Below are 27462 nucleotides of genomic sequence, written 5' to 3'. Positions count from 1 at the left end.
ATGCAGCCAAAAAGACAAAATATACACATAAATATACAATGTAACTGTAATATAATAGATGAAGTAATGGAATCATGAAATAAGGCCAACCAATTTTAAAGACTCTCAGAAAGCTTTGTGGAGAAATGATAATCTAGTCTGAAAGCAAAAGATAGGTAAGGATTGGGCAAGTGAAGGGATTCAAGTAGAAATAATAGTTTAGGTAGAATAAATTGCATATGCAAAGATGCTGAAGAAAGGGAGAAAGTGAGGTGAATTAGAAAGTGAGGAATAAAATTATGACCGAAATATAGCTGTTTGGCTGAGAATTGTGGTGGCATACACGGGGGAGAGATACAGATGAAGGATGAAGTAGGGGAAGATAATTTTATAAATTATCTTAAAGAGTTTGGATGTTATCCAGGGGGCAGATGACACAAAATCATAAGTGGGGTAAAGAGTTATTTGCTCAAATTTAACTTTATAGCAAGACAACTCCAGTAAAAACAAAACGAAAAGAGAAACAAACAAATTGGGGAGACCCACGTGGGTGTTAAGAAAAGCAATTATGAAGCTATTGTAGTAATACAGAATGAGACTATGCTGGTAGGTTGTGGGTACAGCGTGACCCACTCAAGTGAAGTGGTGTGGAAAGAAAGTGATAGATTTGATGATTTGATTCTTGAAAGGAACTTGGGAATTGATTGGATATATGTCATGAGTGAGAAGGTAGAGGAAAGTAGGATTTTAGCTTAAAACTCTGGAAAACAGTATGGGGGTTCCTCAGAAAGTTGAAAATAGAGCTATCCTACAACCTAGTGATTGTACTACTAGAGATTTATCCCAAATATACAAATGTAGTGAACCAAAGGGGCACCTACACCCCAATGTTTATAACAGCAATGTCCTTAATAGACTAGGAAAAGAGCCCAGATGCCCACCGACAAGTGAATGCATAAAAAAAGATGTGTGTGTGTACACACACACACAGACACACAGACACACAGACACAGGAATATTATGCAGCCATCAAAAATGAAATTCTGGGGACGCCTGGGTGGCTCAGTTGGTTAAGCGGCTGCCTTCGGCTCAGGTCATGATCCCAGCGTCCTGGGATCGAGTCCCACATCGGGCTCCTTGCTTGGTAGGGAGCCTGCTTCTCCCTCTGCCTCTGCCTGCCATTCTGTCTGCCTGTGCTGGCTCTCTCTGACAAATAAATAAGAATCTTTAAAAAAAATGAAATTCTCCAATTTGCAATGATGTGGATGGAACTAGAGGGTATTATGCTAAGCGAAGTACATCAATTAGGGAAAGGCAATTATCATATAATCTCATATGTGGAATTTAAGAAACAGAAGATCACATGGGAAGGGAGGGAAAAATAAAACAAGATGAAATTAGAGAAGGAGACAGACCATAAGAGACTCTTAATCATAAGAAACTAACTGAGATTCCTGGAGGGGAGTAGGGTAGGGAGATGGGGTAACTGGGTGATGGACATTAAGGAGGACTTGTGATGTAATGAGTGTTGGGTATTATATAAGACTAATGAATCACTGAATTTTATCTTTGAAACTAATAATACACTATTAGTTAATTGAATTTAAATAAAAAAGAATTTCGCTTAAAGATTTGAATATAGAGAAGTGTTATTTGTGAGATAAGGAAACCAGAAAGAGAAAATTAAATGAAGAATGTTGATTTTTAGTTGATAGATGTTTAGGTTTCTAAGAGATTGCCACGGGCCATGTGTTCTATCTCTCATAAAGCCTTCCTCACTTGATTCTAAGTTTCTTAGAATCAGAGCAATAGTTTCTTTAGAAGATTTTATGTATTTATTTGACACAAAGAGAGAGAGAGTGCATAAGCAGGCAGAGCAGCAGGCAAAGGGTGAGGGAGAAGCAGACTCTCTGCTGGGCAAAGAGTGTGACATGGGACATCATCCCAGGTCCTGTGATCATCACTTGAGCCAAAGGGGGTCACTTAATGAACTGAACCACCCAGGTGCCCCCAAAGCAGTATTTTAATTTTAATTTAATTTTGTTTTGTTTAATTATTTTATTTTATCTATTTTTTAAATGATTTATTTTAAAGAGGAAGAGAACACATGCACAACACACATGTGCTGGGGGGAGGGGCAGGGAGAGAGGGAGAGAGAATCTCCACCAGAATCCCTGCTTGAGTATGGAACCCTGTCATGGGGCTCGAGCCCACAATCCTGAGATCATGACCTGAGCCAAAACTGAGAGTAGGCCACTTAATAGACCGAGCCACCCAGGTGCCCCTCTAAGCAGTATTTTTAACGATACCTGTCATCCAGCTTCATACTAAAATATAGCAGGGCATTTTGCCCACTGTAAATTATAATTAATATTTACCTCTTTTTATTATTTACCTTTTTATGGTAGTTTTCTTTATTATTAATGATACCAAAAGAAATATGAATTATAACTATTTGGAAAAACTATTGAAAATTTATAGTTAAAATATATTTTAACTCTTCATCATTCATTTACTTATACTGTTTATTTAGTAGATGTTTACTTCAGAGCTAATATTTATTCTAATATGTAATAAAATATGATATATGATATATAGTAATATAATAATATGCTATATATTTAATAGATTCTTGGAGCATTATATACAATATATTATTTTATAATAATAAAATGATTCTGATATTTATACTTTCATAGAGTAAGATACATTCCATTCGTTTATTAAGGAAGAATGTGGCTTTTTAACAATTGGAGAATTGGAGACTTTGTTTTGAAGATTTAACTATTTATACTTACAAACTCCAATATTAGTGATCACGAATTTTAAGGAGCTATTTTATAAAGAAGTGTAGCAATTGCCGAAAATGAGGAATATGGAAACTGCTTGCATTACCTGGAGCAAAGGAGTCAGTTTTCCTTAGACCTTTGCTCCATAAAAAACATGGGATTGAGAAATAGAGGAGAATATGTGGTAAAATGTAAACAGCTGCTAAATGCGGCTGAAGGCTATATATGTTTACTGTATTAGCCTCTCAACTTTCTCGTGGGTTTCACATTTTTCAAAATTAAAGTAAAAGAAATCTCCTTGACACAATTATTTTATGAAGCTTCTTTGCACATGCAAAATTATAAGCGGGTTTTATTTCCTGAGAAAATACTTTGAACATGTTGGCAGCAAAAATCAGTTCAAATGCAAGCCTAAAAGAAATTATATAGTATGCCATATTAATTGTTCAACAAATGTTAATAATTAGTTTTGAATATTCAATTAGATATTAGATAACTTCTAATAGATAGATGAACCTCTATGACATGACCCACCAATCTAAAGGATATAAAGTCTAAGTCAGTAATTCATAATTTTCTTCTTCTTTCTAATTTCAGTTATACTAGAAATTCATCTTATTATTATAGGAAATACTTTATAAGTTCTATTATTTCATGAATTTCAAATACATATGGTATGCCAGTGTTTTAGATAAAAATAACGCACTGCCACCCTGGAATAAGATTAAGAAGAGCTAATGAGGAGAAATATTTATTGTGTACTAGAATATGCATTTATATATGTTATATATATTACATACTATTTTATATATTTATTTTATGCTTTAGTGCATATTACTATATGTGTAACTTCTTTTGGTGTATTTTCTTCTGGTGTATTTTCTTTCTTCTGGTGTATTTTTTGGGTATTTGCGAGCAATAAGTTGTGGGAATTGATAAGTTACCACTGGATTTTATTTGGTGAGAATTTGTAATAAGAGAAGGCCACATACTAAATATCTATTTTTTTAAAAGATTTTATTTATTTATTTGACAGAGAGAAATCACAAGTAAGCAGAGAGGCAGGCAGAGAGAGAGGAAGCAGGCTCCCCGCAGAGCAGAGAGCCTGATGCGTGGCTCGATCCCAGGACCCTGGGATCATGACCTGAGCCGAAGGCAGAGGCTTTAACCCACTGAGCCACCCAGGCGCCCTAAATATCTATTTTTTAAACAATCTGATATTTCAGTATTTATTATTTCCTCTTAATTTTGGAAAAGAAAAACTTGATAAGTACTATTTTTAATTAAATGATACTTTTTAAATATGACCTCATGTTTTTAGTTATTCTAATGTTTTGTTATATTTTGTTATTCATAAAATACACCCTTACATGTTTTAGAATATACTGTGCACTGACATTGTAGTTTCCCTTGTTGGCCTCTTAGACAGTCAGAAATAGTAAATTCAAGATAATTTTGCCATTTCCTTACACTCCACTGTCATAATAATTCACTTACTAGTTTAATAATTCTTTCTTTCTTTCCTTGAACCTCACAACTTCCATTCCTTGGTATTACCTCTAATAGTGACCTCTAAGATTCCTCAAAGGAGCCATACTTACTACTTTTGAAATTGGCAATCTATATCATAAACTCCTCTCTCACACAGGAATAAATATCGCTATTAATCCAAACAAAATAAAGGAACCAAGTCAGGCCATTCAGTAATGATTTAAAATTTACTACTCATTTACAAAAGCGCATTTAACTGCTTTTGTAAAAAAACTAGGTGAATGAGGTGGGGTTTTTTTGTTTTGTATTGTTTTGTTTTGTTTTGTTTTGTTTTTTTAGTGAACATTGAGTCTAACGGACACTTGTCCTAAGGATCTTTGGAAACATATATCCTTGTTTTAATATATTCTAACACTGCTTTTCTCTCTGTTTCGTAACTCTTAAGGGAAGTTTCCCAAAGGTGGCTTGAGTTGAAATGTTGGGAATTATAGTTTGGTTATTGTTCATGTCATTAAAAAGACCTTATAATTATAATGATTTCAAGAGATCACCAAAATTAATATAAATTTGGACAGGATTGATATTCTCATAATACCATTGCTGATAAACTTTCTTTCAGAAAAAAAAAAATTACTGAACAGAAGTGAGAGCATGTACCCAAGTTAAAAGTAGAAGAAAGAGAAATAATTAAAACCTAATACTAACATTTTTAAGTGTTCCCTCCACACATAATACAAGAAAATCTTTCCATTTTCCTGTGTGTTAAGATTAGGAAATACAACAACCATGAAATATCTTTAACACATTTGGTAAGAAAAGAACAAATATGGTAGTTCTGGTCAATTACATATTGGAAAACCATAAAATTTTAGAGACCTAAAATGCTATCCAAGTCAATTGTATACTACTTTGTTAATGTTGTGTGTCTTTGAAAATCATGTGCTGGAGCAAAAATAGTTAGGTTTAATTTTATGGTATACAATTATATGATTTCATATCAGTGTGAAATGTACTTTGAAGCATTCCTAATGTCCTTCTAACATTCTAGGCACTAATCTAGGTATTTTAAATAAGAAAAAATATGACTTTCTGTAATAATGATTAAATGTTTCTAGTTTGAATATATTTGATCAGAAGAGTAAAAATATGTGTTTAACAAAAATAAATATGTATTAGTCATAAGAGCATTATACTATACCTTAAACATAGGAATACTTCTTTGTTTATTAATATAAATGAAATAAAATTAATTTTAAGATAACTGGTATAGTTCCCACACAAGAAACAATATCTAAAAGTACTTATTTTCTTCATCAGCATTAGAAATTATGTATTGAATCATTTTCAGTATCACCTTTATACAAGCAATTGATGGAGATCCAGAAAGTCCTAACTAATATTCCAAGATCTTTCTATTATATGATGTCATCCTTATTATGATAAATAATTTTTAAGTGTCTTTTCTTGTAAGACTTCTGTTGCTATTTTCAAAAGAGCATATTGTTTAATCATCAGAGTAGAGCAACTCAAATGATTGGGACAACTCATACAGAAAATTCTGTATGAGTTTCATGGCTTTGGTTCTTCTGGGCATTGTATAGTGTGTATAACTAGATCTGATGACCTACATCAGTCATATTGCATCACTGTTTGAGATACTTTATAGTTGTAAAATTATTGCTCTATACCTGTCATGTATAAATAGTGTAGTGTTAAGTTATGAATTGTAGGATTATAACTAGAAAGCAAATTAAAGTATCAATGGCCCTATCAAAACAGAGAAATATGGCAACAATTATAATTAAAATACTTTATTTAATATTGTGCATTTTGATTGCTTTCTAAAGATATTTTGCTGACTAAAAACTCTCACAATCAAAACTTTTTCATTAGTCAGAATTTATATACTGCATAGTTGTACGTGCTAGAAATAATGATATTGGGAAAGATCAGTGAAGATGGAAAGGAAAATTGAATGCAAATATTTGTAGAATATTTTGTGTAGTGTAAAGACATTGCATCAGCTACTCTGTGTAAAGTTATTTATACTAAACCACACTTGGATTGCATCCCCTGGTACTTTATTTTTGAACGCTTATAAAATTAGTGTATATGGGTTCATGGTTTATGTATAATCTACATTGTCATAGTTTTTGTGTGTATATGAATTTTGTAGGTACGCCTGTTTGTTTCATGACTAGGACATGGATGCACATTTAAGTTTTTTAAAGTCCTAGAAATAGTTTGATTGTGGTTCTGCCTTAATAATCAGGGAAGTTTGTCCTTAGTAGAATAATGGGAAAAAACCTGAGAAAACATACAGACCTCCCCTCCCACCCATCACCCCCACACATCCATCCATCTACTTCTAGAGACAGATAGATGATAGGTAGAGACACGCACAAACATAAACACAATAATTTATGTATGTATTTTTGCTCCAATTTTATTCCTTTTTAGTATCTACATTATGAAAATAATTACCTATCTTTAATTCATTTTTAATGAATTTTAATTAATTTTAAAGCATTTTAGAACATTAAGTAAACAATAAAATACACTGAATATTAAAATTCATAACACAAATTTGAGATGACACATTGATTTCATAACACAATTTATGGGATGATTAAAATATTCAATATTTATTTGGAAAGTGTCCAATGTTATAAACACTTAAACAAAAAAGGATTATTCAAAACCAACTGTGACTGTAGGACACTGTCATGACAGAGTCTGGTATGACCCAGCAACTTGTTTTCCAATGAATACAAAAGGACACAAAGTCTGAAAGCCATACAGCTTTGGGGGGAAAAAAAGATGTTGTTTTAGTTTTTATTTACTTTTGCTATCATTTAATTTAAAACTAATGATATTAGATTAAACAAAAAAGGAATTTCCTACCTCAGCACCTTAACTGCTAGAAAAGACTCTTCTAGGGGCTAACTAATTGCCTGTGTATTTTGTCTAGGTGTTGAGGGAAAGCTAAGAGAATGAAGGCTCTAAATTCCCAGTGGAAGCATGATATGGCGGAGCAGAGCTGGTGCTGAATTGTTCTCTCTGATGGCTCTATGGGAGTGGATAGCCCTGAGTCTTCATTGCTGGGTTTTAGCGGTTGCTGCACTTTCGGATCAGCATGCCACAAGCCCCTTCGACTGGCTCCTCTCTGATAAGGGACCCTTCCATCGCTCACAGGAATACACAGATTTTGTGGACAGAAGCCGGCAGGGATTTAGCACAAGATACAAGATATACAGGTATGAAGCAAAGGGAAAGCAATTATAGAGCTACCTTCCTTGAAAGTTGTGTGTAAATAAGTTTCTCTAAGGGAAAGTTTCAGATGGGAAAGGGTTATTATCAGAAGGGTTATTATTTACCATTCACAATAGTACTGTTTTCTTGTTATTTAAAAGTATTTCTTATAGATGTAACGAGCCATTAAAAAAACAAAACAAAACAAAAACCAAGAAACTAGTAATGGTGACCAGTTGCGCATCTGTCTTAAATTCTAGGAATGTTAGACTCCCTAAATAAATTCCAATTAACTTTGAGGTTGAGTTTATCATTTTAAAGAGCCAAATGTTTAAATGAATTTGAGATTCCTTTCTACCTATGCCATGCTATGTTACTTTTTTTTCTTTTAGCCTAAATGGAAATGGTATCTTCCGCTAGTCACTGAGAAGTTGAGTCACCTCATTCTTTTTCCCCTTAAAGGTAAAAAGGAGAAAATGGTGATGGGTTGAAAAGAAGTAGCAGATAAATGTAACATGCTAGCAAAGGCCAAGGAAAAGGAGGGGATTAAGATAAATGGCCTTTAACTTTTACTGTTCTTATATATTTGAATCTAAATAAGTTACACAAAAGGAGTCATATATTAGGTCCAACAGCCTGCCTGCTTCCCCAAGCCCAGCGAATCCATTAAATACAGGAGTGTACAAATGGTTGCCTGACTGGATTAGATTGTATTGATCTTTGCCATAAAGAATGTTTTATGTACAGTTATCAGTTTGGGTTGTTTCATGATAGAAATTTACAATTCCCAGTAGCTGCTTTAGCATTTGTGTAGAAGCACAACTTGGTATTGTATTTTTGTGTCTGCATCTATGTAGATACTGTTATATAAATATTTTATTTTATATTGTATGTGCACCAGAGGGCACTGTGCTTCTGGTCTGTATGCAGTCTTTTATACAGCATTGTGAGAAATTAATAAATCCTCTCAGCAATGCATATTTACAGAAAAGACTGAAGGTATTGAACAATTTCATGAAATCACACTGCTCTGCGTGTGTGTGTGTGTGTGTGTGTGTGTGTCTGTCTGTCTGTGAGTGTGTTTAATAAGAAGTCCCTTAGTCTAGGCAGCCAGAGCATGGACACAAGTCTGTAAAAAAGATTTATCCTAATTTAAAAAATATGACATAATACATATTAAAGATTTTCTTTCTGAAGTGCAGCAGAAAACAGTCAATATAATATGATTCTAGCTTTATTCCTTTTTACATGTGTTGTTGGTTTAGCCAGATTTCCTCTACAAATTGCATGGAGCTACTTGAATTTAAGATTGTAAGAATGTCTAATATTTCAGCATTCTACAAGAGGATTATTAACAGACTGTCAAACGAACTAACCCAGAGCGTGTCTCCATGATCCATTGACATCTCTACTGGGAGGTCTGCGGTGTTGTCTGGTGTGTGATTGTTTGGCTGTTTATTGGTCGATGAACTGTGAGTTGAAAACATGGCTTGACATGCCTTTAGAGGTTCTAAGTTGAATGGAAGAGACATTATTTGGATCGCCATACTGAAAGGTAATGAAAAATAATGTCTTGGGATGTGTTTGCAAAACTCATATATTCCCTGTAGGCTTTATGGGACTGTACTCTTAAAGATCTACATGAGCCCTAGACCCCCATCCTTCCTATGTTTTTGCCTTTGTGGTTCTAAAAAACGTGTGTTGGACTTATCTGTTTATAAACAATGGAATACAGCATCGCGTTAGCTCTGCCCGGGTCAGGCTATAACTTCTTATGTTACCTTCGATGGTTACTATACAGTGAACAATATAATATATTTATGAGGGTTCCTTTTGTGTCAGAACAGTGAGACATTTCATTTATCCAACTAGTATTTACCTAAATTTCAGAGAATTCTGTCGACCTATGCATCCAATATAATGGGCATTATTCCTAGTGAAGTTAAACTTGTAGCTGAGATATTAGAGATTCTCAAATCCAAGGACTAAAATAGTTTTTTGCTGTTGTTATGACTTTTAAAAGTATTTGTCATAAAAAATAATTATAGAGACTTTATCTTTTATAAATGTTTGCCCTGTTATGCAGAATTTGTATTTAAGATATACAGAAGGAAAATTAATATTTTTCCACATTAGATGCTAGATTAATCATTTTAAAAGATCACATAATTTCAAAAAGTGGTCAGCCAAATTCTACTAGTACTTATTATTACTGTCATAAGCTCCTTCATGTGGGGTGTTGTATTGATATAGTTTCTTAAAGGCATTAGTTTTAAATGTGAAACATATTAAGACTCTTAAAATAATTAGGTAAAATCTTTTTCTATTGTTTTCATTTTATCTCCTTCTTCGGCAACATATTTTTCTTTTCACCTCAAATATAGAATAGCAAGATCATAATCATTGAATATTTATTACTAGGATCATAATCAAGGCATAGAGGGGAAAAGAAGTGCCATTATTATTTTTTTTTGACAAAGTGAATGTTTTTCAACTAACAAGGCTTTTATTTGTATTTTTAAACTTATAATTATAAAGAATTTTTAGATTTTTGTTCTGAAACATTATGACTTAAGAAAAGATCATTTTATGAGTAGATCATTGAAATGGAAGACCAAGAATGAACTTGTTAACGCTTAACTTGTTATTTGTTTAACACTAAAAGTTTGTTTTTTAGCCATCTTTCAGTCTTAGCTGAAGATCGATAATAGAACCTAAGCATAGACATTTTAAGTACCCTCACTTTTAGAAAATGGACTATGCCTGGAGAAGTTTTATCCACTCAAAAGTATAGAATAGGAGTATACTTGGTCCCTTAATATGTTGGAAACATGTGATGGTTATTATGTTCTAAAATACCCTTAGGCATTATGGCCACCAGAAAATGAATAATTTGTTCCAGGTCTGGAGATTCTCATTTCTTTGCATAAATTCTAAGAGCTCTGGACAAGGGATTCACTTATAATAACTCAAACTTAGAGTTACCTTGAATCACAGCTGTAAGTTCTATATCATAAGGAGGTGATTTTTATTTCCATAAAAGAAACATATATAGATCTTCAAATATGATGATACAAAATAAAAGTTTTTTGTTTGTTTGGTTGGTTGGTTTTTTGCCAAACCTCTACTATTCTTTGTTTAAGCACATGTACAAGTGAATCATAGGGAAAATGATGATGCTTTTCTTAGAATCTTCCAAGACAATATAAAGATATGTCCTATTACTACAACTTAGTTTAATTTCTTGAAATAATTTTTCAAAGCAAAATTTTAGTGAGAATAGGACACAATTGAAATAAGTGCTAAATGCTGTGCTTTATTGGTTTTCATGGTCATACTCTCTGAAAAAAAATTATATTTAAAACATGCTATGCAAAAGACAAGATAGTCTAGAAAGATAAACAAATGTATGGACATTTCATATATGACAGGAGAATATGAAATAGTGTATGTATGGGAAAGGGTGAGATTTTGAATAAATGGTATGCAATTTGAGTATCCATATGAGGAAAGCAGAAATCAGATTCTTTCTTTGTATTGTATATACAAATCTACTTTATATGGAATAAGGATCTACACAAGAAATGCAAAAATGTTGTGTCTAGAAGAAAACATTTATCTCTAGAAAAAAGCATGTATTTCATGATAATGAGTTATGTAAGAATTTCTTAAAACATCAGGCATTAAACATCAAAAAGACAGTGGTCAATTCAGGTGTATTAACATACATATATGTTATATTATAAGATATATATGTATATATCATATATATATATATACACACACATATATATGTATATATATAGAATCATATTGTGTGCAAATTTTTCCTGTGTTTAGTTTATCTCACTTAACATTCTGGTTTGGAGATTCATCTGTGCTGCTACTGATGGCTATGTTCCTGTTAATGATATATATATATGTATACATATATATATATATGATCACAATATGATTCTAAGAAATTCTAATAAAACTAAATTATATTATTTAGAGATGCATATGTAAAGATAAACCTAAAGAAAAGCCAAGAAACTACTATAACAAAAATCAAGATAGTGATTAGTTCTATGAGGAAATAAGGAGGATAGGATTTTTAGGGTAAAACATGAGGGATTCTAAGGAAATGACGATACTGAATTTCTTAAAATAGGTGATCATTACAATGGTGTTCTTTACATTCTAAATATTTATTTTAGACAGTTATTCATATAATATTTTATATTTCACAACATAAAATATTTTTTAAGGATTTTATTTATTTATTCAACAGACAGAGATCACAAGTAGGCAGAGAGAGAGAGAGGGGGAAGCAGGCCCCCGCCAAGCAGAGAGCCTGACGCAGGGCCCGATCCAAGGACCCCGAGACTACGACCCGAGCCGAAGGCAGAGGCCCAACCCACTGAGCCACCCAGGCACCCACAATATAAAATATTTTTAAAGTAACTAAATACTGTCAGCTTTGGATTAAAAAATAGAAATCCTCAAATTAAGTAAATAAATTATTTCCTTTAATTTTTTCCACATTCAATATTTATTATTAATGTTTATTAAGCTCATAAATTTTGTTATAAGAGCAATATATACTCATTATAGTTTAGTATCTATACATATTCATGTGGAAAAATAAAATTTTTATTTGTTTACAAAGACCTTCCATTATTTTTATATGTGATTTTTGCTATAACATTTCATTGATGGCATTATTATTATTTTAAAAATATTTTATTTATTTATTTGAGAGAGGGAGAGAGTACGAGGGGAGCAGGGATGAGAGGCAGAGAGAGGGAGAAGTGGATTCCCCGCTAAGCAGGGATCCTGACTTCGGGCTCTATTCCAGGTCCTGACTTGGAGCTTGATCCTAGGTCCTAACTGAGAGTTCCATCCCAGCACCCTGAGATCATTACTTGAGCTGAAGGGATAGGCTTAACTGACTGAGCCACCCAGGTGCCTCTCATTGATTATCATTATATCGATTTCAAAAAGCTAACATTCAGAGATTTTTTTAAAATTTTATTTTATTTTTTTTGGTGTTCCAAGATTCATTATTTATGCACCACGCCCAGCACTCCATGCAATACGTGCCCTCCTTAATACATTCAGAGATTTTAAACAATATGTGTACAAACAACAAACAGTAAACAATTTTATATTTCTAATTCAAATTCAATGACCATTTTACTATAATATAAAAAAAAGTCAGAAATGAAATAAGAGTCCCCGTAGATAATTAACTAACTTGTTGATAGTCAAAAACCAAATCCATCTACCACTCTTATTTCTATGGTTCCATGTGTTAGTCAGCTTTGCTCAGTAAATATATCCTTCTACCTAATATGCATTCTTTGTTGTCAGAGACTTACAAAATTGTGTACAACTATTGCATTTAAGGTTCCCAGTGTATCTGGCCTCCCCTTCTCAACAACCTTGTGTATTATCTCTTTCACTGACTCTGGGCTTGGCCATCCACGTTGCTTCAGTCAGTGTGACGTCAGCAAGAATGATGCAGGCAATGTCTTATGAAGTGTGTCCAGTGGGCTTGCCCTGAATCTTATCGGAAGCCACTCTGTGAAGAAGTTTCCTCTAGACCAATATAGGAGCAGAGGCCGCATGGAGCAGAGAAGAACCAGACCAGTTGATGTTCTCTGGGCCTGTTAAGTATCAGACAGAAACAATCACTTGACAAGTAATGAGGCCATTTAAAAATATTCAGCCCAAGCCGAACTAGTAGAAAACTGAAAATACACGAGTGACCCTAGGTATAAGAGTAGAACCATCCTGCTGGGCTCAGCCGATATTGCTCATTCATTCACAGAATCATCAAAACAAACAAACAAAGCAAAATGAAAACAACTTATTTCAAGCCTCTACGTTTGGGGAAGGTTTCCATGTACCACATGTAATGGATGAAACTATTCTTCATCAGGAATATATATTGGACAGGTATTTATTAATAATATTATAAAACATATGGAATGGTAAAGATAGCATTTATTATAAAGACCTTCTTTATTTGAGGATGAATACATTAAAAAAAAAAAAAAGAGGATTCTGGCTGAAAATGTCTTCCAAATAACAATTTCAAACAAGAGCAGTCACTTTAAATTTCCTCCTAAACGACTATGAATCCATGGAAGGAGGAGGTTGAAAATTCATCATAACACAAGATTATAGTTGACACACTATTTTCTGCCAAACTATGAGAGGCATTTCCATAGTTATAAGAATCATTGAGTAGCAATCATATTTAAATATATAAGATAGATGAAGCCAAATAGTCTTGACAAAAATGATAGCTACCTGAAATACATTGGGCACTACATACTCAGCAACCTACTCAGAAGCCCAGAGTTGGGACCTAGTAGAAACCGGGCAGCCATCTTTCCACTGCAAAACCCTTCTTTGTGATGTAATCAGAGTATTAAATAATTAATTTCTCTTTCTTTTTTCCCAAATTTTTATTTAAATTCCAGTTAGCTAACATGCAGTGTAATGTTAGTTTCAGATGTAGAACTTAGTGATTGAATACTTGAAGATTTCTCTTTTTCTTAAGATGTTTGGAAATGGTGGTTATCCAAAATAATATCGTAGATAGAGAGTTGCCAGTTAAGTATGACCCATATAATATGTGAGATATACTTATACTTAAAAAAATTCATTGTTTATTTAAATTGCAGTTTAACTGATTGTAATGTATTTTATTCTCTCACTCTGGTAACTCTCTGAGGAAAAAGGTGATTACTGACATTGATGGTTATGTATCAATGACAAGGGCTCTCAGAAGTAAATTAGAAATAAAGAAATAGTGAGCCCTGAATGAAGTCAGTAGAGTTTCTCATGGACTTTTTTTTTTTTTTTTTAAAGATTTTATTTATTTATTTGACAGAGAGAGAGATCACAAGCAGGCGGAGAGTCAGGCAGAGAGAGAGAGAGAGAAGCAGGCTCCCGCCAAGCAAAGAGCCCGATGCGGGGCTCGATCCCAGGACACTGAGATCATGACCTGAGCCGAAGGCAGCGGCTTAATCCACTGAGCCACCCAGGCGCCCCTCTCATGGACTTTTTTGTTCATTCTGTCAGAAAAATTAATGTCAGGATAACTCCTGCATTAGATGAAGATAGCTACACACTGATAGTTAAGCCCAAATTTCTACACACCAGTGCACTCTTAAGCAAACAAAAAGCAAGTGGGAAAAGTGACTCACATACTATCTCTTAGCAAACTCTACATATTAATAGAACTCTCCATTTTATATTACATAAATAAAGTAAGACAGCAATAGCATCTTTGGATTTGTAGTGTACAACAGAGTGCATGTAACGCTGTAGGGAGACCATGCTCACAGGAGGATAAATGAACAAATAAAAAGCCTGGCAGAACAAAAGAAATTTAAAAATTTCCATAAAAAGTCATTAGACCAGATGACCTCTTTATGATTCCCCCCTCAATATGCACATATACAAGTATTATACACCTATACAATTTGTCTTCTCCATAGGTTGTAAGAAGTTGTGAAATCTACAAACAGAGGAGATGGTAAGGAAAAAATAATCTAAAAAGAAAAGGGAATTGGGTAAAATGGCATAATAATCTAGGTAAATAAAAAGTAGCAATAAAAATAAAATTCACATTAAAGATCATTACACATAGTGAGTGTAAAAATTGCAAGGATGGTTGTGAAATTGCATGTAAATGTTAAAATGTAAATCTTGGAGGATACAATATTTAACATGAAAGATCATGATTAAATCATATGGGTCTATAAGCTCAATTGATAGAAATAAATACCTAGAAGAAAAGCCATGTTAAAGACAGTAAAAATCTTACAAAAATTTAAGTGAGGAATAAAAATTTATATTTACTTAAATTATAAAGTAGAACTGGTAAGAATAAGTATAAATGTTATTGCAAACCTTAAGGGTAAGACAAGTGGATACAAAATCATCATATATATCTTAAAGTTTACTGCTACATATAAAAACAAACATAAAAAGTAAAAAAAAAAAAGAAAATGATAAATCTAACTTAAGACAAGGGGACTTCAGAAAACCAAACATATGGTTAATGTAATGCATGTATTATGTCAAGGTCTAAATGTAATTACTGTATTTGGATTAAAACATATATTTGAATATGCTATTAGCAGTTACCTAAAACAAAATTACCCCAACATAAAAGCCGAAAAGATGATCAATTAATTCTGTTACAATCCATATAATACTACCTAATGAATGGTATACTATACTAGACCTTTTAAAGGAAGTTAAAAAAAATAACTGTCACATGAGATTTTAGTCCACCATTCTTATTCTTTGTGGATGAAACTGATCACACATACACACACACACACACACACACAAGCAGTGTAGGATTGGGAAAGGGCAGATAAAATGAGTATGGAATCTAGTACAATTGTATCATATAAGAGTTGCACATGTTGAACATGTGATGCTAAATGTAATCTACTTCTTAAACACATATATGGAATATTTATGAAATTTTATTTATTTTGGTGCAAGCAAAAATTTTCAAAATAATACATCCCTACATTTTAGAATTTTTGAAATCTTACCACATCGCCTTAAAACTAATTATTTGAATATAAATTTAGAGAAATTAATTTAACTATTTGCTCTTAAAATTGAAAATTCAGATTTAATAACATTAAATATGGTTTTATTTTAAAATATACTTAATACTATGAAAAATTGTTTATACTTTTTCAAATATAAAGTTAAATAAAACAGACAAAAACTCCAAAACTCAAAAATAGAAAGTAGGGCTCAAATGATTTCTCTATGATTTTACTTTTTAAAAATATAAATATGTGGAGTATAAAGATTAGACATAAATGTATGTTTGCTTTATCTCTGGTTGAAAAAAAAATTTATATAAACATATATTTTTATCCCCAGGGGCACAGGTCCGTGATTCACCAGGGTTACACACTTCACAGCACTCACCATAGCACATACCCTCCCCAATGTCCATAACCCCACCCTCCTTCTCCCAACCCCCCTCCCCCCAGCAACCCTCAGTTTGTTTTGTGGGATTAAGAGTCACTTATGGTTTGTCTCCCTCCCAATCCCATCTTGTTTCATTTATTCTTCTCCTACCCCCAAAACCCACCATGTTGCATCACCACTTCCCCATATCAGGGAGCTCATATGATAGTTGTCTTTCTCCTCTTGACTTATTTCGCTAAGCATGATATGCTCTACTTCCATCCACGTTGTAGCAAATAGCAAGATTTCATTTCTTTTGATGGCTGCATAGTATTCCATTGTGTATATATACCACATCTTCTTTATCCATTCATCTGTTGTGGACATCTAGGTTCTTTCCAAAGTTTGGCTATTGTGGACATTGCTGCTATAAACATTCGGGTGCATGTGCCCCTTTGGATCACTACATTTGTATCTTTAGGGTAAATACCCAGTAGTCCAATTGCTGGATCATAGGGTAGTTCTATTTTCAACATTTTGAGGAACCTCCATGCTGTTTTCCAGAGTGGTTGCACCAGCTTGCATTCCCACCAACAGTTAGGAGGGTTCCCCTTTCTCCACATCCTCGCCAGAATCTGTCATTTCCTGACTTGTTAAATTTAGCCATTCTGACTGGTGTGAGGTGGTATCTCGTTGTGGTTTTGATTTGTATTTCCCTGGTGCCGAGTGATATGGAGCACTTTTTCATGTGTCTGTTGGCCATCTGGTTGTCTTCTTTGCAGAAATGTCTGTTCATGTCCTCTGCGCATTTCTTGATAGGATTATTTGTTCTTTGGGTGTTGAGTTTGCTAAGTTCTTTATAGATTTTGGACACTAGTCCTTTATCTGATATGTCGTTTGCAAATATCTTCTCCCATTCTGTCAGTTGTCTTTTGGTTTTGTTAACTATTTCCTTTGCTGTGCAAAAGCTTTTGATCTTGATAAAATCCCAATAGTTCATTTTTGCCCTTGCTCCCCTTGCCTTTGGCAATGTTCCTAGGAAGATGTTGCTGCGGCTGAGGTCGAAGAGGTTGCTGCCTGTGTTCTCCTCAAGGATTTTGATGGATTCCTTTCTCACATTGAGGTCCTTCATCCATTTTGAATCTATTTTTGTGTGTGGTGTAAGGAAATGGTCCAATTTCATTTTTCTGCATGTGGCTGTCCAATTTTCCCAACACCATTTATTGAAGAGGCTGTCTTTTTTCCATTGGACATTCTTTCCTGCTTTGTCGATGATTAGTTGACCATAGAGTTGAGGGTCTATTTCTGGGCTTTCTATTCTGTTCCATTGATCTATGTGTCTGTTTTTGTGCCAGTACCATGCTGTCTTGATGATGACAGCTTTGTTTTTTTTTTTTTTTAAAGATTTTATTTATTTGTTTGAGAGAGAGAGACAGTGAGAGAGAGCATGAGCGAGGGGAAGGTCAGAGAGCGAAGCAGACTCCCCATGGAGCTGGGAGCCTGATGTGGGACTCGATCCCGGGACTCCAGGATCACGCCCTGAGCCGAAGGCAGTCGTCCAACCAACTGAGCCACCACGGCGTCCCGATGATGACAGCTTTGTAATAGAGCTTGAAGTCCGGAATTGTGATGCCACCAATTTTGGCTTTATTTTTAATATTCCTTTGGCTATTTGAGGTCTTTTCTGGTTCCATATAAATTTTAGGATTATTTGTCCCATTTCTTTGAAAAAGGGGGATGGTACTTTGATAGGAATTGCATTAAATGTGTAGATTGCTTTAGGTAGCATAGACATTTTCACAATGTTTATTCTTCCAATTCAGGAGCATGGAACATTTTTCCATTTCTTTGTATCTTCCTCAATTTCTTTCATGAGTACTTTATAGTTTTCTGAGTATAGATTCTTTGCCTCTTTGGTTACGTTTAATCCTAGGTATCTTATGGTTTTGGGTGCAATTGTAAATGGGATTGACTCCTTAATTTCTCTTTCTTCTGTCTTGTTGTTGGTGTAGAGAAATGCAACTGATTTCTGTGCATTGATTTTATATCCTGACACTTTACTGAATTCCTGTACAAGTTCTAGCAGATTTGGAGTGGAGTCTTCTGGGTTTTCCACATAGAGTATCATATCATCTGCAGAGTCATAGTTTGACTTCTTCTTTGCTGATTTGGATGCCTTTAATTTCCTTTTGTTGTCTGATTGCTGAGGCTAGGACTTCTAGTACTATGTTGAATAGCAGTGGTGATAATGGACATCCCTGCCGTGTTCCTGACCTTAGCTGAAAAGCTTTCAGTTTTTCTCCATTAAGAATGATATTTGCGGTGGGTTTTTCATAGATGGCTTTGATAATATTGAGGTATGTGCCTTCTATCCCTACACTTTGAAGAGTTTTGATCAGGAAGGGATGCTGTACTTTGTCAAATGCTTTTTCAGCATCTATTGAGAGTATCTTATGGTTCTTGTTCTTTCTTTTATTGGTTTGTTGTATCACATTGATTGATTTGCGGATGTTGAACCAACCTTGCAGCCCTGGAATAAATCCCACTTGGTTGTGGTGAATAATTCTTTTAATGTACCATTGAATCCTATTGGCTAGTATTTTGGTGAGAATTTTCGCATCTGTGTTCATCAAGGATATTGGTCTATAGTTCTCTTTTTTAATGGGATCCTTGTCTGGTTTGGGGATCAAGGTGATGCTGGCCTCATAAAATGAGTTTGGAATTTTTCCTTCCATTTCTATTTTTTTGAACAGTTTCAGGAGAATAGGAATTAGTTCTTCTTTAAATGTTTGGTTGAATTCCCCCGGGAAGCCATCTGGCCCTGGGCTTTTGTTTGTTTGGAGATTTTTGATGACTGTTTCAATCTCCTTATTGGTTATGGGTCTGTTCAGGCTTTCTCTTTCTTCCTGGTTCAGTTGTGGTAGTTTATATGTCTCTATGAATGCATCCATTTCTTCCAGATTGTCAAATTTGTTGGCATAGAGTTGCTCATAGTATCTTCTTATAATTGTTTGTATTTCTTTGGTGTTAGTTGTGATCTCTCCTCTTTCATTCATGATTTTATTTATTTGGGTCCTCTCTCTTTTCTTTTTGATAAGTCTGGCCAGGGGTTTATCAATTTTATTAATTCTTTCAAAGAACCAGCTCCTAGTTTTGTTGATTTGTTCTATTGTTTTTTTGGTTTCTATTTCATTGATTTCTGCTCTGATCTTTATGATTTCTCTTCTCCTGCTGGGCTTAGGGTTTCTTTCTTGTTCTTTCTCCAGCTCCTTTAGGTGTAGGGTTAGGTTGTGTACCTGAGACCTTTCTTGTTTCTTGAGAAAGGCTTGTACTGCTATATATCCTCTCAGGACTGCCTTTGTTGTGTCCCACAGATTTTGAACCGTTGGGTTTTCATTATCATTTGTTTCCATGATTTTTTTCAATTCTTCTTTAATTTCCTGGTTGATCCATTCATTCTTTGGAAGGATGCTGTTTAGTCTCCATGTATTTGGGTTCTTTCCAAATTTCCTCTTGTGGTTGAGTTCTAGCTTCAGAGCATTGTGGTCTGAAAATATGCAGGGAATGACCCCAATCTTTTGATACCGGTTGAGACCTGATTTAGGACCGAGGATGTGATCTATTCTGGAGAATGTTCCACGTGCATTAGAGAAGAATGTGTATTCTGTTGCTTTGGGATGAAATGTTCTGAATATATCTGTGATGTCCATCTGGTCCAGTGTGTCTTTTAAGCCCTTTATTTCCTTGTTGATCTTTTGCTTGGGTGATCTGTCCATTTCAGTGAGGGGAGTGTTAAAGTCCCCTACTATTATTGTATTATTGTTGATGTGTTTCTTTGATTTTGTTATTAATTGGTTTATATAGTTGGCTGCTCCCACATTGGGTGCATAGATATTTTAAATTGTTAGATCTTCTTGTTGGACAGACCCTTTGAGTATGATATAGTGCCCTTCCTCATCTCTTATTATAGTCTTTGGCTTGAAATCTAATTGATCTGATATAAGGATTGCCACTCCTGCTTTCTTCTGAATTTAGCATTTACCATTAGCATGGTAAATTCCTTTCCACCCCCTCACTTTAAATCTGGAGGTGTCTTCGGGCTTAAAATGAGTTTCTTGGAGGCAACATATAGATGGTTTTGTTTTTTTATCCATTCTGATACCCTTTGTCTTTTGATTAAAATCAGAATTTTATCCATTCTGATGCCCTTTGTCTTTTGATTGGGGCATTTAGCCCATTAACATTCAGGGTAACTATTGAGAGATATGAATTTAGTGGAATTGTGTTGCCTGTAAGGTGACTGTTACTGTATATTGTCTCTGTTCCTTTCTGATCTACCACTTGTAGGCTCTCTCTTTGCTTAGAGGACCCCTTTCAATATTTCCTGTAGAGCTGGTTTGGTGTTTGCAAATTCTTTCAGTTTTTGTTTGTCCTGGAAGCTTTTAATCTCTCCTTCTATTTTCAATGATAGCCTAGCTGGATATAGTATTCTTGGTTGCATGTTTTTCTCGTTTAGTGCTCTGAATATATCATGCCAGCTCTTTCTGGCCTGCCAGGTCTCTGTGGATAAGTCTGCTGCCAATCTAATACTTTTACCATTGTATGTTACAGACATCTTTTCCTGGGATGCTTTCAGGATTTTCTCTTTGTCACTAAGACTTGTAAATTTTACTATTAGGTGACAGGGTATGGACCTATTCTTATTGATTTTGAGGGGTGTTCTCTGAACCTCCTGAATTTTGATGCTCGTTCCCTTTGCCATATTGGGGAAATACTCCCCAATAATTCTCTCCAGTATACCTTCTGCTCCCCTCTCTCTTTCTTCTTCTTCTGGAATCCCATTTATTCTAATGTTGTTTCATCTTATGGTGTCACTTATCTCTCGAATTCTCCCCTCGTGGTCCAGTAGCTGTTTGTCCCTCTTTTGCTCAACTTCTTTATTCTCTGTCATTTGGTCTTCTATATCGCTAATTCTTTCTTCTGCCTCATTTATCCTAGCAGTGAGAGCCTCCATTTTTTATTGTACCTCGTTAATAGCTTTTTTGATTTCAACTTGGTTAGATTTTAGTTCTTTTATTTCTCCAGAAAAGTCTTTTATATCTCCCGAGAGGGTTTCTCTAATATCTTCCATGCCTTTTTTGAGCCCAGCTAGAACCTTGAGAATCATCATTCTGAACTCTTGATCTGACATATTACCAATGTCTGTATTGATTAGGTTCCTAGCCTTCAGTACTGCCTCTTGTTCTTTTTTTTGTGGTGAATTTTTCTGCCTTGTCATTTTGTCCAGATAAGAGTATATGATGGAGCAAGTAAAATACTAAAAGAGTGGCAACAACCCCAGGAAAATATGCTTTAACCAAATCAGAAGAGATCCCAAATCATGATGGGAGAGAAAGGGGATAAAAAGAAGTTCAGAAAGAAGAAAAAAAAAAAAGCAAAGAAACAATTAAAAAAAGAAAACAAATAAAGAAAAAGTATAAAAAAGAAAAAATATATATATATTAGATAAACTAGTTAAAAAATGTTAAAAAAGAAAAGGGTAAAAGTTTAAAAAAAATTTTAGCAGAAGAAGAGAAAAAAAAATTGAAAAAGAAAAAAAAAATTTTAATTAACTCCAAGACTAAAGAATCATGGGAGAAAGCCATGAGCTCCATGCTTTGCTTTCTCCTCCTCTGGAATTCTGCTGCTCTCCTTGATACTGAAACTGCACTCCTTGGTAGGTGAACTTGGTCTTGCCTGGATTTCTTATTGATCTTCTGGGGGAGGGACCTGTTGTATTGATTCTTAAGTGTCTTTGCCCCAGGCGGAATTGCACCGCCCTTACCAGGGGCCGGGCTGAGTAATCCGCTCGGGTTTGCTTTCAGGAGCTTTTGTTCTCTGAGCGCTTTCCGTAGAGTTCCGGAGGACGGGAATAAAATGGCGGCCTCCTGGTCTCTGGCCCGGAGGAGCCGAGATCCCGGGGCCCCACTCCTCAGTGCGCCCTCAGAGAACAGCGCCTAGAAACTCCCGTGTGCCTGACCTCCGGCCGCGTTCCGAGCTCACCGAGCCTGCGACCAGTTCAAGGCAACTCCGAGCTGCGAGCTTACTGTCGGCTCTGTCTCTGTAGCCGGCTTCCCCGTTCTAATACCTGCAAGCTCTGCGACACTCAGACACCCCCAATCCTTCTGTGACCCTGCGGGACCTGAGGCCACGCTGACCCCGCGTGGGCTTCACCCTGGTTTAGCCTCTGGAGCGATGTCCCTCAGCGGAACAGACTTTTAAAAGTCCCGATTTTGTGCTCCGTTGCTCCGCCGCTTGCCGGGAGCCGGCCCCTCCCCCCGGGGTCTATCTTCCCGTCGCTTTGGATTCACTTCTCCGCCAGTCCTACCTTTCAGAAAGTGTTTGATTTTCTGTTTCTAGATTTGCTGTTCTTCTTCTCTTTGATCTGCTGATGGATTTGTAGGTGTTTGCAATCTTTAGATAAGCTCTCTAGCTGATCTCCTGCTAGCTGAGGTAGTCTCAGCCTGCTACTTCTCTGCTATCTTGACTCCTCCCCCTCAGGTTGAAAAGTTTTATAGATTTTTATTACTTTTTTCTATAATAAGTGTGAATCTATGATCAGTCAAGATACTTAATGCCATTAAAACTATTAAGATGAGAGACACTTGAAACATGACTTTCAAATATTTAATGGTGAAATTATTACAACTTATCAAGATTCTTTAAATAAAAGTTAAAAGTAAAACTTAAAAAATGAAGCACATTATCTCTTTGAGTCTTTACAGTTATTTTCAAAGTAATTGTAGTAAAATAACTTTATATCACAAATGGAGCACTATAAAATAAGCCAGCAATGTTTAATGGAACTGAGAGTGTAGACAAGACTCTACACTGAAAAGAGGTAGAACTCAATATTGTGTTTTCATCATGTGATTATGCTTTCATATGTGACCTCATTTAATTTCTCAAACTAACCTAATATAACGATTCCCACTTTTTACATATTAACAAATAAACAACTTTGTTTTAATAGTAAATAAACTAGTTTTAAAAATAAAAACATTTTACTTTTAATCTTAGTATTCCTGAATATCCCTTTCATTGTACTTACATGCCATTGCACTAAAATCACTTTTTGACTCCCTAAACTCTGAATACCTTCAATCAAAGCAAGACTTCTCCATCTTCCTATTGTATTTCTTTATTATTATTATTATTATTATTATTTTATTTCTATATTTTTATCCATCTTTATATTTCTGGAGCAATCTGGTTGCTCACCCATCAAAGATGTAGTCTTATATGTGGGGGCTGCTTGGTCTCAAAACCAATGTTCATGCCATTGAAAATATCCCCACTTGACTGTAAGTAGGGAGACATGAATTGTTTTCAGTCTTTGTTACTAAGAACTGTGCTACCTCAGATTTATAAATTAATTTCTCAGACTTCAGTATCCTTTTTTTGTAAAATTAAGAGTACATTAGATCTCTAAAGATCTCTAAAGAGTTATAAAGTTCCATGCTTGTAATTTCAAAAGCAAAAGGGAAAAATATCAGAACAAATAGATAAGCATTAAATAAATCAACTGCGGTTAATTTTGCTATGTGTATTATTCCTTCCTTTACAAAAGTTGCTTGTAAATACTCTTTAAAAAGTAAAATCCAAAAGTCTTTTATATTACTCTGTATTTATACAAAGTTAAACATCAATATTGTAGTATTCCCCTACATACCACTCAAATTCTTTTCTATTTCTTATATGTTCTATGAAAGAGGCTGTAATGGAAGGAGGCTATTTTTCTTAGTTGGTTGACTTTCTACAAATCATTCCATTAGTCTGTTAGCACACTTTACCATGCAATGATAAATTAGGGAGAATATTCTAGATAATTTTATACATAAATAACCTAAATTTATCTGATATTTGATATTTATTCAACAACTCTAGCTACATCTCAAATTTTGAGATTAAACCCTAATAAATTTAAAATTTTATTATTTAATTCTATTCACAATTGAATATACAATGAATTCATATTTTAATTATCTTTTAGCTGTCATTGGGAAAATTTTAGTAAGAAATAAAATCAAAATATTAATTCAGGGTTTTGGAGTTATAATTTCAGAAAAGCCAATTCTTAAAGGAGATTGTATATAATCTTATAACTATAAATAAAAGGCATTCTTTGTTATAATTTCTATAATTTGTAAGTAATAATTTTTAGTCCAATAGTACATTCATGTTCATTGCTATTAAAATGAAAAAATGAACAGGACTGCCAGTTCATACAATTATATACAGAAGAGGAAATAACAATGATGATTCTTGGCATTCAAACGAAGAATTTATTTGATTATTTTGCCCTCTCTAGTTCCACCTTACCAAATCCTTCAGTGTCATTATCTCTGTGGTCTTCTTCCAAATAAAATTGTCCAAATTATCAGTATTGTTTTCTTTTGATATCACTGTTCTGGGGCTTTTGAACTGTTAATTTTTTTTTTTTTAAATCAAGCACTAGTCTAAAAATACAAGGTTTAAAAATTGAAGGGGGGAAAAACGAGTAATAATCCTTTTTCTAGGCTTTTTTTGTCTATTTAAATGGACTGTTATTTTAAAAGGCCATTTACATTATATTTTTCATTGTAAGTAAGGAAAGGTCCTAAATAACATTTATTATGCCTTTTTCTGTCTTAATATAAAACAAAGCAATTGCCATTTAATTACAATATTAAAAAATCTAACTTTTAAATATTAGCTAAAAGATATAATATTAAGATATTATCTCTTTTACTTTAATAAGCATGTAATGTGAATCATGGCAAAAGATTAGACCCTTACCTTCAAATTGAACTTTCCAAAGTTAAAGCTAAAATTTGTACTGAGTACTTGTACTTTGTAATAGATTTTAATTAATTCTTTAATGGAAGTAGTGTTTTTAAATTTTTTTGAGATTATTTTTTCTAGAAATTGCTTATTTTCCCCTTTATTTTCAGTTAGAATCACAATGAAATAATCTGCCTTAGGATGTAAGAATCATCCAGTAAATTTCCTTCAGCTTAGAGAAGAGTCTTACCATCAATTAATTAGTGATATTTAACCCTGAAATTTGCTTCTCAGACTAAAGTGGCATATGATAATATGTAGATGTCCAACAAATTTAGTTGAAAAAAATTATGCAAAGGATGTTCATATATATATTTTTTACTGATGTATAACAGACATACAATACTATATTGGTTTCATGGGTGCAAAATAGTGATTACTATAATTCTATGTTATGAGACGCTCATTATAGTTCATGTAATTACCAACTGTCACCATAGAGTTATTATGATATTATTAATTATATACCCTATGTTGTACTTTAAATCCCCATGATTTATTCCCATACCCCCTTCCCTCTGGCAACCACTGGTCTGTTCTATTTATGTGTCTATTTGTTTTTGTTTCCTTGCTTGTTTGTCTTGATTTTTAGATTCCAATGTACGTGAAACTTTATGATATTTGTTTTTTTCTGTCAGACTTATTTTACTTAACATAATGCCCTCTAGGTCCATTCATCTTGTCACAAATGGGAAGATTTCAATTTTATGACTGGGTAGTATTGCATCATAAGTGTATACCACATCTTCATCCATTCGTATATGGATGGACACTTAAGTTACTTCAATATCTTGACTATTGTAAATAATCCTGCAATAAACATAGGGGTGCATATGTCTTTTTGAATGTATTTTTATTTTCCTTATGTAAATACCCAAAAGTGATATAACAGGTTATAAGTAGTTTTATTTTTAATTTTTTGAGGAACCTCCATATTGTTTTTCAGCATCTGCATCAGTTTACATTCCTACCAAGAGTGTGTGAGGATTTCCTTTTTTTCCATATCCTTGTTAAAACTTAATATGGTTTTTTTGTTGTTGTTGTTTTATTTTTTATTTTATTTTTGTTTTTTTGTGTGTGGTTTTTTTTTGACACTAGCCATGTTGACTGGAATCCGATGATGGCTCATTGTGGTTTTGTTCTACATTTCCTCAATGATCTGTGATGCTGAGCATCTTTTCATGTGTCTCTTGGCCATCTGTATGTCCTCTTCGGAAAAATGCTTTCAGGTCCTCTACCCATATGTTTTTAATATTGCTTTCATCTATTTCTCTAAATCTTCTGGTAAACAAAGGCAGTTTAAAAAAGTACTCTATTATGTCAAAATAGGAAAATATTAATAAACCATTTTAGTTTAAGTGTAAAAGCTAATAACCTTGAGTATAGTCAAAAGAGAAATTTTTATGCTTTTCAGTATTATTAAAAAATTACTAAAGTTCTCTGAGTGTTTTATTTGTGGTCAAGAAACAGAAGCTTCCACGGTATTAGAAAGTACAGTTGATCCTTGAATGACATAGGTTTGAAATGTGCAGGTCCACATATATATGTAACATATATATGACAGATTTTTTTTTCAGTGAAGTACTATAAGCGTATTATCTCTTATGATTTCTTTAATAACACTTTCTTTTCTCTAGCTTACTTTATCATAAGAATGCAGTATATAATACATATACAAAGTATTTGTTAGTCACCTATTTATGTCAGATATAAGGCTTTCAGCCATGGGTAGGCTATTAGAAGCTACGTTTTGGAGAAGCCAAGAGTAATACAGAGATTTTCAGCTGTGTATGGGGTCAATGCCCTTAACTCTCCCATTATTCCAGAGTCATATATATATGTATATATATATATATGTGCAGACATATGATTACTTTTTGTGTCAGTCTTCCCTTTTTAAAAGTAATTTTCTTCCCTTTCCATATATGTACAGACTACTCATTCTCTTCATTTTCAATTCAATTGAAAAGAGGCAAAGAGAATGGCCTTACCACACATTTGCATGTCCTTTTCCTAGTAAACATTTCTCAGGCTGCTCGCTTAAATGGATATTAGCAGCTTACTAATTAAACTGTCTTTCCTGTCAGCCTGAAATTAGCAAAGGCTCTGCATTGCTGCAGCCTTGTGTGCTCTCTTTTCCTAAAGA

At 34.0% G+C, this 27462-nt stretch overlaps 1 protein-coding gene across 3 annotated transcripts in view; it reads left to right on the top strand.

Annotated features, from left to right (window-relative positions):
* The window catches only part of BRINP3 (BMP/retinoic acid inducible neural specific 3), a 400347-nt gene that overhangs the window by 18248 nt on the left and 354637 nt on the right, over nucleotides 1–27462 (top strand). For all 3 annotated transcript variants that reach the window (XM_044266848.1, XM_044266849.1, XM_044266850.1), the window contains exon 2: nucleotides 7231–7516. In XM_044266848.1, coding sequence (XP_044122783.1) covers nucleotides 7281–7516 — 236 coding nt within the window. In that variant the 5' untranslated portion in view covers nucleotides 7231–7280. The remainder of the gene's footprint in view (nucleotides 1–7230; nucleotides 7517–27462) is intronic.

This window comes from Neovison vison, chromosome 10, assembly GCF_020171115.1.
Source record: "Neovison vison isolate M4711 chromosome 10, ASM_NN_V1, whole genome shotgun sequence".
NCBI classification, from domain to species: domain Eukaryota; kingdom Metazoa; phylum Chordata; class Mammalia; order Carnivora; family Mustelidae; genus Neogale; species Neogale vison.
This window is presented reverse-complemented; position numbering and strand designations above follow the sequence as displayed.